We start from the raw sequence: 17860 nt of genomic DNA, 5'->3' as shown, positions 1-17860 counted from the left end.
CTATCTGCAGGCAGCCTGTTATATAGCAGGAGGAGCTGAGCAGATTGTACATAGTGTCCTATCTGCAGGCAGCATGTTATATAGCAGGAGGAGCTGAGCAGATTGTACACAGTGTCCTATCTGCAGGCAGCATGTTATATAGCAGGAGGAGCTGAGCAGATTGTACATAGTGTCCTATCTGCAGGCAGCATGTTATAGAGCAGGAGGAGCTGAACAGATTGTACATAGTGTCCTATCTGCAGGCAACATGTTATAGAGCAGGCGGAGCTAAACAGATTGTACATAGTGTCCTATCTGCAGGCAGCATGTTATATAGCAGGATGAGCTGAGTAGATTGTATTATAAGCAGGCAGCATGTCACAGAAGTTATGAGTTGAGTAGATTGATAAAGTTTTGTGGAAAAGTATAAATTGTTGTTTATTACATTTATTCCCTGCTAATTATGGACTCTGTAAAATTATGGACTTAATGGGCCACTCATCAGACTTCTAAACAAAGAATAAGAAAAGGTCTAAAATAATATATATTTTACTGTATCTGCTCCCAGCTCTGTTACCTTTTAAACAGATAGAATTTTCTTCCTGATGGATTCCCTTTTAAACAGCTCCACCTACTGGTGATTTTGAGCAACCAGAATTGTATCATTTACCTGTGTTGCTATGAAGTAGATTTAAACTTTAAATAGAATGATCTATCTAACAATAGCATTTCTCCGTTAATCAGGGTGAAGTCGGCGATATAGGAAACATTGGGAAAATTGGTGAAGCGGTAAGTTATATATTATTTCATTATAATACAGGCAGTCCCCGGGTTACATACAAGAAAGGGTCTGTAGGTTTATTCTTAAGTTGAATTTGTATGTAAGTCGGAATTGTATATTTTAAGTGTAACACCAGACAAAATTTTTTTGGTCTCTGTGACAATTGGATTTAAAAAGTTTTGGGTTGTCATAAGAACCAGGATTAACACTAAAGCTTCATTACAGACCCCTGTGATAACTGTTACAGCTGATTATTGTAGCCTAGGACTAAAGTACAGGAAATTACCAACATCCAGAGGTCGTTTGTAACTAGGGGTCGTCTGTAAGTTGGATGTTCTTAAGTAGGGGACCGCCTGTATTAGTCAGAGTGTAAATAATTTGTATTTAATATTTTAATGAAAAAATTGTGAATATTTAAATATATTTTAACTTTTATAGCACAAAGTTTCATGTGCACAGAATATCAAGTAAGTAAGACAGAGTCCCTTGAGATACAATGTTCTCAGGATACCATATTTTCCATAAACAGTGATGTTTCCTGGTCCATTGTAACTTAATACCTTTAACATATTGGGGGTCATTTACTAAGGACCCGATTCGCATTTTCCCGACGTGTTACCCGAATATTTCCGATTTGCGCCGATTGTACCTGAATTGCCCCGGGATTTTGGCGCATGCGATCGGATTGTGGCGCATCAGCGCTGGCATGCACACGACGGAAATCGGGGGGCGTGGCCGAACGAAAACCCGACATATTCAGAAAAACCGCCGCATTTAAAAACCAAAAATGTGTCGCTTTGGAAGCGCTTACCTTCTCCTGGTCCAGCTCGGTGTATTCCGGTGCGTTCAGATGATTTTCAGTGCAGCAGCGCCACCTGGACGGCGGAGGAATTACCTTCATAAATCCCGTCCGCACCCGAATCCTGTTCAGAGAACGCGCCGCTGGATCGCGAATGGGCCGGGTAAGTAAATCTGCACCATTATGCTGTGGACTGTCAAGAGCATGTTACGCATTTAGCTGGAAATTCAGCCACATAACAAGGGGCAACCAGAAAAAAAAACTTTGTAATAGCGCCTCTCTAAGGCACAACGTGGTACTACATGTCCTTTGCTGGTCTACAGGCACTACAGGTCTCAGCTGCAGAATAAGGATCTAGTGGTTCACGTCCCTTATTATAAGTCGATATTTTGGAACTTCAGCAGCACGTTACAAGTTTGTCTATTTATATGGGGACGTCACCACCCTTGCCCGCAGGTTGTGCCTGGTACTACAGTATTTATTGGCATGAGCCAGATTTGAAGAAACCATTTTTATTGGTTATAAAAAAGATTTTATAACCAGATACATACAGTATATTCTTAATATGAAAGTATCCACAACAGATACTAAAGGACTTAACGTAGATATAGTCCATACCATGACAATTAGGAAATTAGATCCAGTCATCACCTGTATCATCTGTACAGAATGTGTCGGCAAGGAGGGGGGGGGGCTTCCTCACTTCAAATAATATTTCGAGCCGGGGCCCATAAGAGGTGGCAGTCTGCCACGTTCCTGTTTTTATTTTAGGTATGCTAAAGTTATCACAAAGACTTTGATCAGTGTGTAAGTATGGAAAGCCATATCAGATTAATAATAAGGGCTGGAGAGAGATCCAGGAGATGTGTTATGGCAGGTCCCCTATGGAGAACCTATAGGGGAAGCTTTATGGCAGACAGGAAGGAGATGATGCACGTGTATTTTACTATTATTTTGTAAACTTACCTAAAATTACGAGTAAAATAATCCTTCCATGTGCCTTGATGATGATGTGATATTTTAACATAAAAAGTGCTGAAAGCGAGTGACTAGATGTTTTTGCAGCTCCTCTTCCCACATCGCTGCATTATTATTACAAAATACATGTGTATTGTCTTTAGCTTTTGTTCCTTCCTCTTCCTCATCTTCCTCATTTAAAGAAAATCTACCATTTGTTTTTAAGCATTATGATCCAAACATACTTTGAGAATGCTGTAGCGACACTGATGCAGAAACATATCTTGTTTAATCCCTGAACCGAGTGGTTTTGCTCAAAAAACTATTTAAAAATTATGATAGTTTGACATTGTCTTCCTGTGGCTGCTCAGCCCTTCTCTTCTTTCCCTAATTATGCTCTGCTCTAGCCTTTTCCTTCCCAGCATTAGCCTAGAATATGTCATCACTGTGTTGTCCCTGACAGGCAGAAGTAATCAATCACTGCACCATCCCCCAGCTGCTGAGTATGAATCATGCAGCTCAGGTTGATTAGTCCTGTCTGGACTGTTCAGGAAGCTCTGTGTAATATGTTTATGCAGCCTTCACCCAGCTTTCCCAAGGTCCTGAATTTTATCATTGTTTTTTGAGCAAAACCCACTTGGCTCAGGGAATAAACAAGATATGTTTCTGCCTCAGTGTCCCTACAGCATTCTCAAGGTATGTTTGGTTCACAATGCATAAAAACAAATGGTAGATTTTATTTAATAATCCACCGTAGATTTAAGTGCCCCAATTCCAATATGCTTGGTTTATGGTACTCATCACTATTGTACAGCCTGGCTGCCAGCAGTGACAGATGGATCTTTGTGTCATATGGAAAACTTAGACAGAGGTCGAATCATTTCTACACAAGTGATAGGATCTATGGACCATTGGGTTTTGCAGCATGGAAACTTCAGACCTAAAATTTCCTTATGTAAATATATTTGTTTAAGTTATCCTTCATTTTCTACAGCTTGACATGACCACCCAATATCCATAGGAAATAGTCATGAAGGACCTTGTGGGAAAGAAATTACTTTTGCAGGGCCTGAAGGACACAAGTATATAAACACCCATATAGAGGTCACAGTGATGATGGAGGGGTTTAGGGAGGAGTACTTACCCGAAATTCTCATGTTCTTACCATAAGTTCTCATGTCCTTACCCTAAGTTCTCATGTCCTTGCCCTAAGTTCTCGTGTTCTTGCCCTAAGTTCTCGTGTTCTTGCCCTAAGTTCTCGTGTTCTTGCCCTAAGTTCTCGTGTTCTTGCCCTAAGTTCTCATGTTCTTGCCCTAAGTTCTCATGTACTTGCCCTAAGTTCTCATGTAATTGCCCTAAGTTCTCATGTAATTGCCCTAAGTTCTCATGTAATTGCCCTAAGTTCTCATGTACTTGCCCTAAGTTCTCATGTTCATGCCCTAAGTTCTCATGTTCATGCCCTAAGTTCTCATGTCCTTGCCCTAAGTTCTCATGTTCTTGCCCTAAGTTCTCATGTTCTTGCCCTAAGTTCTCATGTTCTTGCCCTAAGTTCTCATGTTCTTGCCCTAAGTTCTCATGTTCTTGCCCTAAGTTCTCATGTAATTGCCCTAAGTTCTCATGTACTTGCCCTAAGTTCTCATGTTCATGCCCTAAGTTCTCATGTCCTTGCCCTAAGTTCTCATGTCCTTGCCCTAAGTTCTCATGTCCTTGCCCTAAGTTCTCATGTCCTTGCCCTAAGTTCTCGTGTTCTTGCCCTAAGTTCTCGTGTTCTTACCCTAAGTTCTCGTGTTCTTGCCCTAAGTTCTCATGTTCTTGCCCTAAGTTCTCATGTTCTTGCCCTAAGTTCTCATGTTCTTGCCCTAAGTTCTCATGTTCTTGCCCTAAGTTCTCATGTTCTTGCCCTAAGTTCTCATGTCCTTGCCCTAAGTTCTCATGTCCTTGCCCTAAGTTCTCATGTCCTTGCCCTAAGTTCTCATGTCCTTGTCCTAAGTTCTCATGTTCTTGCCCTAAGTTTTAATGTTCTTGCCCTAAGTTCTCATGTCCTTGCCCTAAGTTCTCATGTCCTTGCCCTAAGTTCTCATGTCCTTGCCCTAAGTTCTCGTGTTCTTGCCCTAAGTTCTCGTGTTCTTACCCTAAGTTCTCGTGTTCTTGCCCTAAGTTCTCGTGTTCTTGCCCTAAGTTCTCATGTACTTGCCCTAAGTTCTCATGTACTTGCCCTAAGTTCTCATGTACTTGCCCTAAGTTCTCATGTTCTTGCCCTAAGTTCTCATGTCCTTGCCCTAAGTTCTCATGTTCTTGCCCTAAGTTCTCATGTTCTTGCCCTAAGTTCTCATGTTCTTGCCCTAAGTTCTCATGTTCTTGCCCTAAGTTCTCATGTTCTTGCCCTAAGTTCTCATGTTCTTGCCCTAAGTTCTCATGTTCTTGCCCTAAGTTCTCATGTTCTTGCCCTAAGTTCTCATGTTCTTGCCCTAAGTTCTCATGTTCTTGCCCTAAGTTCTCATGTCCTTGCCCTAAGTTCTCATGTCCTTGCCCTAAGTTCTCATGTCCTTGCCCTAAGTTCTCATGTCCTTGTCCTAAGTTCTCATGTTCTTGCCCTAAGTTTTAATGTTCTTGCCCTAAGTTCTCATGTCCTTGCCCTAAGTTCTCATGTCCTTGCCCTAAGTTCTCATGTCCTTGCCCTAAGTTCTCATGTCCTTGCCCTAAGTTCTCATGTCCTTGCCCTAAGTTCTCATGTCCTTGCCCTAAGTTCTCATGTCCTTGCCCTAAGTTCTCATGTCCTTGCCCTAAGTTCTCATGTCCTTGCCCTAAGTTCTCATGTCCTTGCCCTAAGTTCTCATGTCCTTGCCCTAAGTTTTAATGTTCTTGCCCTAAGTTTTAATGTTCTTGCCCTAAGTTTTAATGTTCTTGCCCTAAGTTTTAATGTTCTTGCCCTAAGTTTTAATGTTCTTGCCCTAAGTTCTCATGTACTTGCCCTAAGTTCTCATGTACTTGCCCTAAGTTCTCATGTTCTTACCCTAAAGAGCATAGTTCTCACACAAACAACCATATGCATTTTGTGGACTTGCTTTTGTGGCTGGAAAAACAGCCTGTGTGGTCACTGTAAGCAAGCCATACCCACACATGACTTCTATGGAGAGGCCATGCTGCAAAATGTCAAAGAATAGGACACATTCTATTTTTTACCTTCACAGCATTGAGAAATACGACTATGATACATGAAAGTCAATGGGTCTGTGTCTTAGACGCAAATAAAAAGTAGCGGAGGCTGTTTTTTTTCGTCTACAAAATGGTCACGTGGATGAGGCCACAGGTAAACAAAGTTAAAGGGGTTGTCCAGCAACATCAGGTTTTCCACCGGATTGCAGTGAACTTGCTGATCAGTGGGTGTCCCAGTGGTGGGATCATGAGACGGAGGGTACGTTATAGCCCCCAAATGAACCCCGCCTGCTTCTCTATTCATCTTTATAGCGCTGACAGAGGTGGACGAGCGCAGTACTACCACTTCCATCAAATAGAGTGTGAATAGAGCACCAGTGACCATGTTCAACCCATTCATTTGGGGTACAACGGAACACAAGTGTCCCAAAAAACAAGGCCCCCACCAATAGGCAAGTTACATTGCTACAGATTTGGCATTAGATCCCCCAAAACATCAAGTTACACCTCCACTTTTGATTTGCGCCGGATAGAAAGTAACAATATTCATGTCATTTATGACATTTGCAGACTATTAATGAGAAAAAAAACTTCCTGCATAATGTTAGTTTTCGTGAAGCAGCAGAAATATGTGAGATCTGGTGAGAATTTTTTCGGAAACCGAAAAAAATCTGGAAGTTGAGTTATTTGAAGACAATTTGTGAATGAAAACAGATGACGGAAGCTGGGATGAATTATTGGAGCTATGAGTCATGTACAATGCCGCATTCTTATATTACACCAGGACACAGAAGCTGCTGCTGTCGAGCTAGATTTTGGAAACAGAGCTAACCGGTTATATCAGGGAAAAGACGCTGTAAATCATCGTTATTTGACGAAATGTTACCTGCCCTCACCTCTAGTTGGGTCTCTGAAAAAAAAAAACGGGGTAACAGCCGGTGGCGCAACTAGAAGCTGATGGGCCCCAGTGCGAAGTCTGTGCCAGGCCCCCGACTATAATGTATGGTTTATAGTAATAGTCTTCTCATATGGGAAAGTGACACCGTTATGGGCCCCCTAAACCTCTCGGGCCCGGTTGCGACCACACACTTTGCACCCCCTCACTTTGCGCCCCCGGTAACAGCAGTTCACCGATCACGACTATGGTCAACCTCATCACAGTCAGAGCTGAGACTACATCAGGTCTAGGAGGATTTGTAGAACTGTAATTGAGGATTCACTGAGGATTTACGTTTGGATTTGGTTTAGGAAAAAGGAATCTGGTTTTGTTTTTTGTGTTTTTTTTTTTACCAAAAATAAAAAAAATCCGCTTTGTTAAGCGTTGTTCTGAGTTGTGATTTAGATTGTGTTGTGTCTGGTTCATTTCCTGTAAGATGTTATGGCTGTCGTTGGAGGAATATTCTGATTATGTTTATTATGTTGATTTTTTTTTAACCTGTAGGGGCCCGAGGGGTTGCCTGGAGAATCCGGACCACCTGGAGATCCTGGAGAAAAGGTAAATTGGTAGAAAGTTTTATGGAAAAGCTTTAATGTAAGGATGGGAGGGGTTTAAATAGAAAAAGTGCATATAGCTAAAGGTGTCAGCTCCCAAATCACCCCACAAGCAGCTATGTACAGTAGTGGATCACAATATAGGCGGTTTGGGCAGTAGCCCAGGCCTTAAGCCTTCTAGGGGGTCCATGGCCACCAAAACCCCCCACCACATTTGATGCTGAGAAGGAACTTCACCCATGAAATCCTCTTACATCTGTTCCTGCACTCAATACACATGTGCCCAAGATCCATTTCAGGACCGTTGCAGGTCCTCCAAAGGTCCTGAAACTGCAGATGTAAAATAACTGTAAATAACTGATATTATTTGTGTAATGAAATGAGTTATGCAATGTTTCAATATACTTTCTGTATCAATTCCTCGTGGTTTTCTAGACCTCTGCTTGCTGTCATGCTATAGAAAGCTTCTCTATTTACTTCCAGTGGATAGAATCTGTCTACGTTGATGTGATGGACATGCAGGTGCACAAGCCACTAGTATCAGGGGGTTGTGTGATGATAACGGACTTGTGCACCTGCATGTCCATCACATCACAGATTCTATCCACTGGAAGTAAACATAGAAGCTTTCTATAGAAGTAAAGCAAGCAGAGATCTAGAAAACCATGAGGAATTGATACAGAAAGTATATTGGAAAATTGAAACCTCTCATTACACAAATAATATCAATTATTTGCTGAAAGTGGACAACCCCTTTAAAGCAGCAGAAGGGACACATCCTCAATACCCCAAGAATCTGATTCTAGTACCAGATGTAGGAAGTGATTCCAGACTTGTAGGGGCTATAATATTCATACAACCCAGAGCCCATGGCAATCTTAATCCACCCCTGGCTTTGTACAAAGCAGATTATAAGATTTACAAACATACCTTCCCCATTTCTCAGAGATTTGTCATATTAGAGAAAATTTTGTTTATCATAGTTATGCAAATGAGCTTCTCAGTGCATTAAAGGCGGGGCAATGCCTGAAGATGCACCAGCTTTCCTTTTTTCACAGAGCCAGCAATGCCTATTCACATTACAATTGGCAGGTGCACTAGCATAGCTCCGTAGCTCGGCCCTCAGTGCACTAAGAGGCTAATTTGCATAAATATGAGAAATAGAATTTTCTCGAAAATCACTATAAGAAGCTTATTAAGAGCCTTATATTATTAAGTTTTTTATGGGTAATTTTGGTGCCGCCACAACCAAAGGACTGGCTGATAACTCACCAGCTACTGCTGTGAGATACATTTTTACTTGAAGGAAATCTACAATCAAAATCCATCATGATAAACCCGGGGCACTTACTCATAGATCCATGGATCACGATTGTGCAACTTTTAAAATTATGCTAATTAGCCAAGAGGGCTCTGAGGGGGCGTTACTAGAGCCCCTTCGTGCTATAGCTTCACAGACTATTACACTGTGCAGAAACACTACCTCCTCCCACTGTGTGAGATTAGAGAAGGTGGTGTGGGGGGAGGGTGCTAAGGGAGGGGTAATTCTGCAAATTCAGGGGAAAGTGACATACAGAGGCAAACTATCCTTCTTATATCTTTATATAAGGCTGAAGCAGTACAATATGGCTGTTCTATCATAATAATGAGATGTCTCCGCTGGCTCTGTCCCAGTCTATGAAGCAAAGTTATAAATTGTATATATATTACTGAATAGGATAATAATTTAAATATTTTAAATATTTTAATATATAAAAAGCACAATTGCAAATAACATTTTATTATCTACTTGCTGTGGCTCCCGGCGTTGTCCGAGATAGTAAATAACTGCTCTTAGCTACAACAAAATAGAATGGGTTGGCAATAAAAAATTTTTATTTGTATCTATAGACTGTCTAAGATGCCGGCAGTCTCTTTCAGTGACTGATTGTCTGTCGCCGGCAGTCTCTTTGATTCACTGTCTGTCTGTCGCCCGCAGTCTCTTTCAGTTACTGACTGTCTGTTGCCGGCAGTCTCTTCCAGTGACTGTCTGTCTGTCTCCAGCAGTCTCAGTGACTGTATGTGTGTCGCCGGCAGTCTCAGTTACTGACTGTCTGTCGCGGGCAGTCTTTCAGAGCTCAAGTTTCATTTTTGCACAGCTGTTTATAAAAATACAGCTGATCTCTGATGAGTTTCTATGGGCAACTGGGTCATAGGCAACAACTGTGCAAAAATTTGGTGATTGTAAACGGGACGGTACAGATTCTTTTAGTGGACATACATACATACACACACACACATACATTCAGTTTTATGTATTACATTCCCTATACATTGCAATACATTATATTTTAAAGCCTTTAAAGTAATATTCTAAGTGGAATTCCATGGAGCATCTTTGTGATAATGATGTCTTTGAAGAGGCAGATAAGGATTTATTGTTATTTTTGCTCTGATTTTTGCACAGAGGAGGCAGCTGCTACATAAACTCTGCAGAGCTATTATCTCTCTAAGACATAAATTGTTGTAAAGTGGTGTCATTATGTAAGTCACTGAGACATTATGGAAACATAATGTTCAGGATTGTAGGAATTCTAAGTCTTATTATACATCCCCAGGAATTTTGGAAGTGAACAGAAGCAGGCTCAGGGCTCCAGTGCAAAATCTGTCCCTGGCCCCTGACTATAATGTATAGATTATAGTACTAGTCTTCTCATAAGGGACAGCTTAAGGGCCCCCTAAACCTCTTAGGCCCAGTTGCAACCGTTTCCTCACCCCCTCAAGTTAACCGCTGGACTTATATCCTATGCCAGTGCACGATGCGTCGCTTAGTGTCGCTTAAGTGATATAAAACTATTACTGTATTTGTTTCTAAAGTTTGGGTTAGTTATTTATTTCATTCTCCAATTCTGTTTTTCTTAGGGAGAGCGTGGTAATCCTGGCCCCGAGGGCCCTTCTGGTGAAAAAGGAACACAGGTACGAGAACGTGTGATAAAATCTATTTCGTGATTCGTATCCATGACCATATTAAAAAAACAACCTTTCGGCAATCTTTCCCATAGTAACTGCTGTAGAGCTGATGTATTAAACTGTAATGGCTGCTAACTTTTTATGCAGACGTGAGGGTGTAGTAGTGGTCACAGCTTTTAATTTTTAGGCTACATTCACATGAATGTATGGTGGACGTATACATGGCTGACGTATATACGGCTGACGTATATACGGTGTATATATAAGTCCCCCATACATTGCAAAGGACATACAGGAGCAGTATGCAGAAGGATAGGATATGACCTATCTTTCGATGGAATACGGCGCCCGGCTCTATGTTGAGCTATGGAGAGGGGCGAGGGTGAGCGGCACTCTCACCCTCCTCCTTTCCCTGGCGCAGATGTATGCCCGCCGTGTAATTTCCTTTGCTGGTTCGTTCTCCCCATTGTTTGGCTCCATGCTGACCCCGATTTAGCTTTCCCTGGTCCACGCAAAGAATGTCTTCAGCTGTTCCAAGCATTAAACTTCGCTGCTGCAATATTACAACATTTTCAACATGTTACAACAACCAATACCGGCAGTCCCCTGGTTGCATACAAGATAGGGTCCATAGGTTTGTTCTTAAGTTGAATTTGTATGCAAATCAAAACTGTATATTTTATAACTGTATGACCAAACAAAAGATTTTTTGCCCCAGTGACAATTGGAGTTTCAAAATTTTTTTGCTGAGATTGAGCCAAAGATTATCAATAAAGCTTCATTACAGACACCTTACAGCTGATCATTGCAGTCTGGGACTATAATAACATCCAGAGAGCTTCACCAGAGGTCACAGGGGGCAGAGGGGTCCGTCTTTAACTAGGGGTCGTCTGTAAGTCGGGTCTCCTTAAGTAGGGGACCACTGTAGTGGAGCACCAGTGTCTCTTATTCTTAAAGGGGCACTTGTACCACACACCGGTGACTGCACATTACCAGGATTACAGCCACAATACAAGTTATTGCTAAGGTTCTCACTCCGATCATTGCCAAAATCTGACCGAATCTGTATTAGTATTTTCGTAAAACTGAGAAATCCAGATATTTCACTGGGACTCCGTGTATTTCCATGGTGATCATGTTGCTTTGCATCCTGTTTTCCCAGCAGCGGTTAACCACTACTAGTAATGGGGCAGCATTCCTGGCTGTAGTGTAGAATATTATATAATACATATCCATATATAATATATGGATCAGCAGAACACTTCACGCTCTGTCTAAGGGAACACATTTCCTCTGGCACAGGACAGACTGGGTACCAGAGACTCACGTAAAGATTGTTCTGCGGTCTCAATGGCTCCTGCAGATTTTTCCGACTTTTCTGCTGAGCTGTTCAGGACCAGAATTATTTTCCATCGTTGCCATTTATGCTTTAAGCAGTCGCATTGACCACCAGGGTAACATTACATGGAAATGTAATTTAACATCGTCTCTCTGTGTGAATTGCTGTAGGACATATAGAAGTGGAAGAATTTGCAGAGCAGCAGAATTAGTAAAGCTTGGGACCAAGTCAGTAAGGTTTTTTCCTCCGTCCCTATAGGCGCTACCTACACAGGGTTCACCACAACTATGTGCACTTTGCACTCGAAAACATAACTTCTGCTCAATCGTAACCACAAACATAAACTACTAAGTTCTGCAATGAAACAGAGGAGGTCTTCATCTCTAGACAGCCTGATCTATCACAGGGAACAGCACCAAAATATAGCTTGCTACCAGGGGCGTAACTAGGAGAGGTTTCTGAGTAGATTTCTGAATTACTCCCCCCCCCCCTTCCCCACTTGTATACACTCATAAAATAACATATTAATATACTTATATATACAGTATATAGACAGCATAAACGTACATACAGTATACACACACCCCATATACATACATACAGCATATACACACATACATAAAATACCATATATAGACATACAGAATATACACACATACATGCAATACCATACATAGACATACAGCATATACATACTCATACAATATGTACACAACAAACACACCCAATACCCCAGATGCCGGGGCCCCCTCACACTGTGGGCCCCATAGTGGCTGCAATGGCTGCTGCCGCTGTAGCTACGCCCCTGTTTGCTACCATAGAAAACATAGAGAACATCAGTTGTAAGGTTCAGTTCACACTACCATTTAAATCTCTGTTCCTTACCTCTGCTAACATAATTAGCCAGCATCAGTTTGACATTCGTGTAATTTTAATGTCATACGTTATGTTGAATTGGGAAGGCATCCAAGAAAAAGTGTCAGTTTTTACAAAAAGTTATTAGAGATTTATAGAAATATAGTATAGAAATTTATGTGTTGGGATTTCTGTGGCAGGAACATCTGGTTACAATGGGTGTTAGCATATATCATTATGAGAGAGAGGGATAGGAGAGATAAATAGGAGAGGAAGTCAGAAAGATAAAGTGAGACAAATAGTAGGAAAGATACGAGACAAAGAAAGGAGCAGGGCCGACATTAGGGGGCGGCAAACTGGGCATTTGCTCAGGGTCCCTTGTCTTAAAGAGTCCCCCCCTCCATATGGACTTTTGTGGGCAGAGGATGTATTGCTCCTTTAATACCCCTTGGATGAATCCTTGGGTGAAGATGCTGATCATCTATCTCCTGTCTCTATATCTATCATCTATCTGTCTAGTTATCTATCTCCTATAATTTGTCTATATCATATCTCTCTATTTTATCTATCCAACCATTTATCTATCTAGCTTTTTGTCTATGTATTTATCTATATTCCTTCTATCTACCTAACTGTATCCTATCTATTATCTCATATCTCTCCATCTCCTATCTTGCTATCAATCCTTTATCTCTCTTCTACTGTATCTATCTACTTTTCATATCTATCTATCAATCTACTTTATATTTATGCATCTATAGATCTATAAGATTCCCCTACAGCCCCATATTACAGATACTTACCTACTACTGTGTGTAACTACAAAGTGTTAATGTGCAGGGCTAAAGGAGCCTCTTACTGGCTGACTGTTCTGTATATTTACGGTAATTGTTTTATTTTGGCGCCCCACTTTGTCCAAAACCTGCCCTGATAAGAGGGAAAGATAACAGAGAAAGATAGGAGAGATAGAAAAATAGGGATATACCGTATAGTGTAAAATCGAAAGATAGGAGATTATATCTCCTATCTTTCGATTTTACACTATACGTATGTACTCGCGTATAAGCCGAGTTTTTCAGCACAAAAAATGTGCTGAAAAAACTTCCCTCTGCTTATACACGAGTCAAGTAAAAAATAAAAAACTTAATACTCACCCTCCGGTGTCCAGATCGTTGGCGCGGGTCCCGATGCTCAGCGCGCGGCTCCCGATCTTCGGCGCGGGTCCTCTTCTTTCTTCTCTGCTGTCTCGCCAGCAGCATCGCGTCCATGCGATCTGCGGCGGGCGCACACTATGTTGCGGCGGTGTTGCCGCTGATGACGTCATCAGCGGCGACACCACCGCATCATAGTGTGCGCCTGCCGCAGATCGCATGGATGCGACTCTGTCGGCGAGAGAACGGAGAGGAAAGAAGAGTGAAGAGGAACCGCCGGGACCCGCGCCGAAGATCGGGAGCCGCGCGCTGAACATCGGGACCCGCGCCAACGATCCGGACACCGGAGGATGAGTATTAAGTTTTTTTATTTATTTTGGCAGGGGGGCTGCCTGTATACTACATTGGGGGGGGGGCTGCCTGACTGTATGCTATATTGGGGGGGGGGGGGCTGCCTGACTGTATACTATATTGGGGGGGGGGGCTGCCTGGCTGTATACTAGATTAGGTGGGCTGCCTGGCGGTATACTATATTGGGGGGCTGCCTGGCTGTATACTATATTGGGGGGGCTGCCTGGCTGTATACTACATTGGGGGGGGGGGGCTGCCTGGCTGTATACTATATTGGGGGGCTGTCTGGCTGTATAGTATATTTGGGGGGGCTGCCTGGCTGTATACTATATTGGGGGGGTCTGCCTGGCTGTATACTATATTGGGGGGGCTGCCTGGCTGTATACTACATTTGGGGGGGGGGGGGCTGCCTGGCTGTATACTATATTGGGGGGCTGCCTGGCTGTATACTATATTGGGGGGCTTCCTGGCTGTATACTATATTGGGGGGCTGCCTGGCTGTATACTATATTGGGGGGGCTGCCTGGCTGCATACTACATTGGGGGGGGGGGGCTGCCTGGCTGTATACTATATTGGGGGGGCTGCCTGGCTGTATACTACATTTGGGGGGGGGGCTGCCTGGCTGTATACTATATTGGGGGGCTGCCTGGCTGTATACTATATTGGGGGGCTTCCTGGCTGTATACTATATTGGGGGGCTGCCTGGCTGTATACTATATTGTGGGGGCTGTCTGGCTGCATACTACATTGGGGGGGGGGGGGCTGCCTGGCTGTATACTATATTGGGGGGCTGCCTGGCTGTATACTATATTGGGGGGGCTGCCTGGCTGTATACTATATTGGGGGGCTGCCTGGCTGTATACTATATTGGGGGGCTGCCTGGCTGTATACTACATTGGGGGGCTGCCTGGCTGTATACTATATTGGGGGGGCTGCCTGGCTGTATACTACATTGGGGGGGCTGCCTGGCTGTATACTACATTGGGGGGGCTGCCTGGCTGTATAGTATATTGGGGGGGCTGCCTGGCTGTATACTACATTGGGGGGGCTGCCTGGCTGTATACTACATTGGGGGGGCTGCCTGGCTGTATAGTATATTGGGGGGGCTGCCTGGCTGTATACTACATTGGGGGGCTGCCTGGCTGTATACTACATTGGGGGGGCTGCCTGGCTGTATACTACATTGGGGGACTGGCTGGCTGTATGCTACATGGGGCTGGCTGGCTGTATACTACACACTCGGCTTATACTCGAGTCAATGGGTTTTCCCAGTTTTTCGTGGTAAAATTAGGGGTCTCAGCTTATACTCGGGTCGGCTTATACTCGAGTATAAATGGTAGATAGAAATGGAGAAATAGACATGAAATGTAGATCAATTCATTTATAGGTGATTCTACGCCACTAGCATGGCACAGAAGCCCGGATAAATACCCGGGCACAGGATCAGCAGTGAATTTGTAAGACGACAGGATCCAAATCAGGAGAACAGACCTCCACTATAATGAGAATAGGAGGTCCCATTCTCACTAATTGATAGTGACAGTTTGAGCATGAGTCCTGCCACTCCATTCAATACTATAGGAGCGACAGAAATACATAAGTGTCCATTGTATATTTAAATAAATTGCATTGGTTTTACATTAAATATTTTCTCATGTGTCACTTTAGGGCTATCCAGGACCCCCCGGAATACCTGGTCCACTTGGCCCACCAGGATTACCGGTAAGTGAACGGCCAGAGATGGAATCAAAAAACTTGTATTTTCTAGGAAATCACAATTCTACAGGAAGTTCTTTCAAAAATCTCTTGCACAAGGAGGATGGTAACTCCCAATCGTACATTTATTCCAAAAATCCTTGGGGGAACTAACGGAGAAAAGTACAATGCAGAGTTATACGAAATGATACTTCAGAATTGTTATTTTATATTGAATGAAGTAAAGTATCTACTAAACTAGACACATTGGGAGAAGTCTTCTATAAAGTGGTCAGGTATACAGAACCAGAGGCGGACTGGCCCACCAGTGTCCAAGAGGATCCTCCGTTGGGTCCAGGCTCTATGCAGTAATTAGCCCCAGAAGTTCAGCCAATTGAAAGCTACAAGGGGTAGAGGGTGGGCCCCAAGGATAATTTCCTCTGGTGGGCCCAAGGAACCATAGTCCGAATCCGTACAGAGCTCTACATGTACTAATGGTACACAATTTGTATTTACGGTAATGTAAACAATTTTTTTATTTCTATCACAGGGTCCTGCTGGGCAAAGGGGATCACCAGGAATTCAAGGTCCAAAGGGGCAAAGAGTAAGTATGAGCTACACTATGGTTACATGGTTATATCTGCATATACAACTAGATCTAAACCAACAGGGTGAGGATGGTGGTAAGAATTTAGATGTACAGAGAGATGGCAAGTTCCACCAAAACCATCGACTTGGCACAAATATCATTGAGGCAACACTATGTAATGGCCCGATAAGATAATAGAAGAAGGAGTCAGTCCTTTCTCAAGGAGTTGACGTCTAAATCAAGTGCTGGAAAGCAGTGGGCACCCATTGATGTAAGATGACACCAACATCAATGATCTTTGGAGGAACCAAGCACCTTCTTGGTCTTGGCCGTCGATACTGGACAGGATTTTTTGTTGTGCCTCACCCCCATTGGACGTTAGTGTCTGATCCTGTTGGTGATTTTGATCCTCGCTGACAAGTTTCTCTATACAACCTATCTAATACAATGAATGATGAGGAGACAGCTGTAAACTATTTCTCCTGATGTATTTGTTTATGAATATGTTCCGAGAAGACTCAAAGAGAAAAATGCTAATTAGTCACAGAATGCAAAAGCTAATGAAATGACCCTCTGCGAAGCCGCACAAATCAGATGCTTATGACTGAGCTATAAAACTAGAAATGGCCCTGTGAACCATGCAGAGACCGCATCTATTCCAGATGTGGTGCAGAGGACACGTCAGCGCCGGAGGTAGGGTAGCTGGGAAATAAGAAGGAAACTACAATTTTTGGCGCAGAGAAGCATTAAGATACTATCGGGTGCTTAAGAGTTGCATTGTACAAACCAAGAATATAGAATCCCTTCCCAATCCAGAAAGTAACATAATTCGTTGAGTAGATTACATCTCCCAATGACAAATCACTTTGCTTTTCACTATTCAGTATCCCATGTGGAATAGAGGCTAAATGTCGAAATACTGGTGGTCCCAGCAATTATACCACTAGCAATCACAGAATTTGGGACCTACATATGCCATTAAAGGGGATTTACTTAGTTTTATGGCTACCTCGTATCCAGAATAGGGGTCTACAAACGGGACCCCACCAATTTTAAGAAAGGTGGTTACATTCACCCTAATTTGCCTGATGTTCCATTTACTGATATAAGTTGCTGAGCACAGCGCTCTCGTAGATGGCAAGTTTGGCAGCAGGACAAATGCTCAACTTGCCGTTTCATCAATTACTAAGAACAGAACCCTGGTTCTCGTGATCTGTGGGGGTCACAGTTATCAAACACCAATCAGATTATTAAGGGTCCCATGTGAATGGATCTTTGGTAGCCATGGCCAACCAGTGCTCTACACACTTCTATAGTTTCATAGTAGATAAGGTTGTAAACAGACGCAGGTCCATTAAGTCCAACCTGTAAGTCAAAAAGAGGAAACTTAAAAGAAAAAACCTACAAGCCCAAAGTAGGGGAGAATTTCTTCCTGAACCAATATGGTAATTAGAATGACCTTCTGGAGACTACACTGGAAGTATGATCCACAGATAAGTAAACAGAGTGGTGGCCAGTCATCCATACCATTTATTATGGGCATTTGGGGACATTTGTGAGCCCCCATTTTTCTTATTGCTGCTTTAGGATGATTACCTCTCTAAAGAGCCACACATTTCAACTTCACAAACTTTAGGTAAACTTTGTAGCATGACATGAAACCCACTCAAATGAATGGTCATGACTAGAGATGAGCGAGTATACTCGTTCAAGCTTGATGCTCGTTCGAGTATTGGCATACTCGAAACGGCTCGTTGCTCGGACGAG

The 17860-nt window shown here is 42.8% G+C and overlaps 1 protein-coding gene across 1 annotated transcript in view; it reads left to right on the top strand.

Moving 5' to 3' along the window:
• The window catches only part of COL24A1 (collagen type XXIV alpha 1 chain), a 166671-nt gene that overhangs the window by 106455 nt on the left and 42356 nt on the right, over window positions 1-17860 (top strand). Inside the window, exons 24-28 of the mRNA XM_072126722.1 lie at window positions 724-768; window positions 7114-7167; window positions 10065-10118; window positions 15478-15531; window positions 16055-16108. Of these exons, the coding sequence (XP_071982823.1) occupies window positions 724-768; window positions 7114-7167; window positions 10065-10118; window positions 15478-15531; window positions 16055-16108 (261 nt within the window). The remainder of the gene's footprint in view (window positions 1-723; window positions 769-7113; window positions 7168-10064; window positions 10119-15477; window positions 15532-16054; window positions 16109-17860) is intronic.

The sequence above is a fragment of the Engystomops pustulosus genome, chromosome 10 (genome assembly GCF_040894005.1).
Source record: "Engystomops pustulosus chromosome 10, aEngPut4.maternal, whole genome shotgun sequence".
NCBI classification, from domain to species: Eukaryota; Metazoa; Chordata; class Amphibia; order Anura; family Leptodactylidae; genus Engystomops; species Engystomops pustulosus.
Note: the sequence above shows the minus strand (reverse complement) of the source record. Positions and strands in the feature narration are given on the sequence as shown.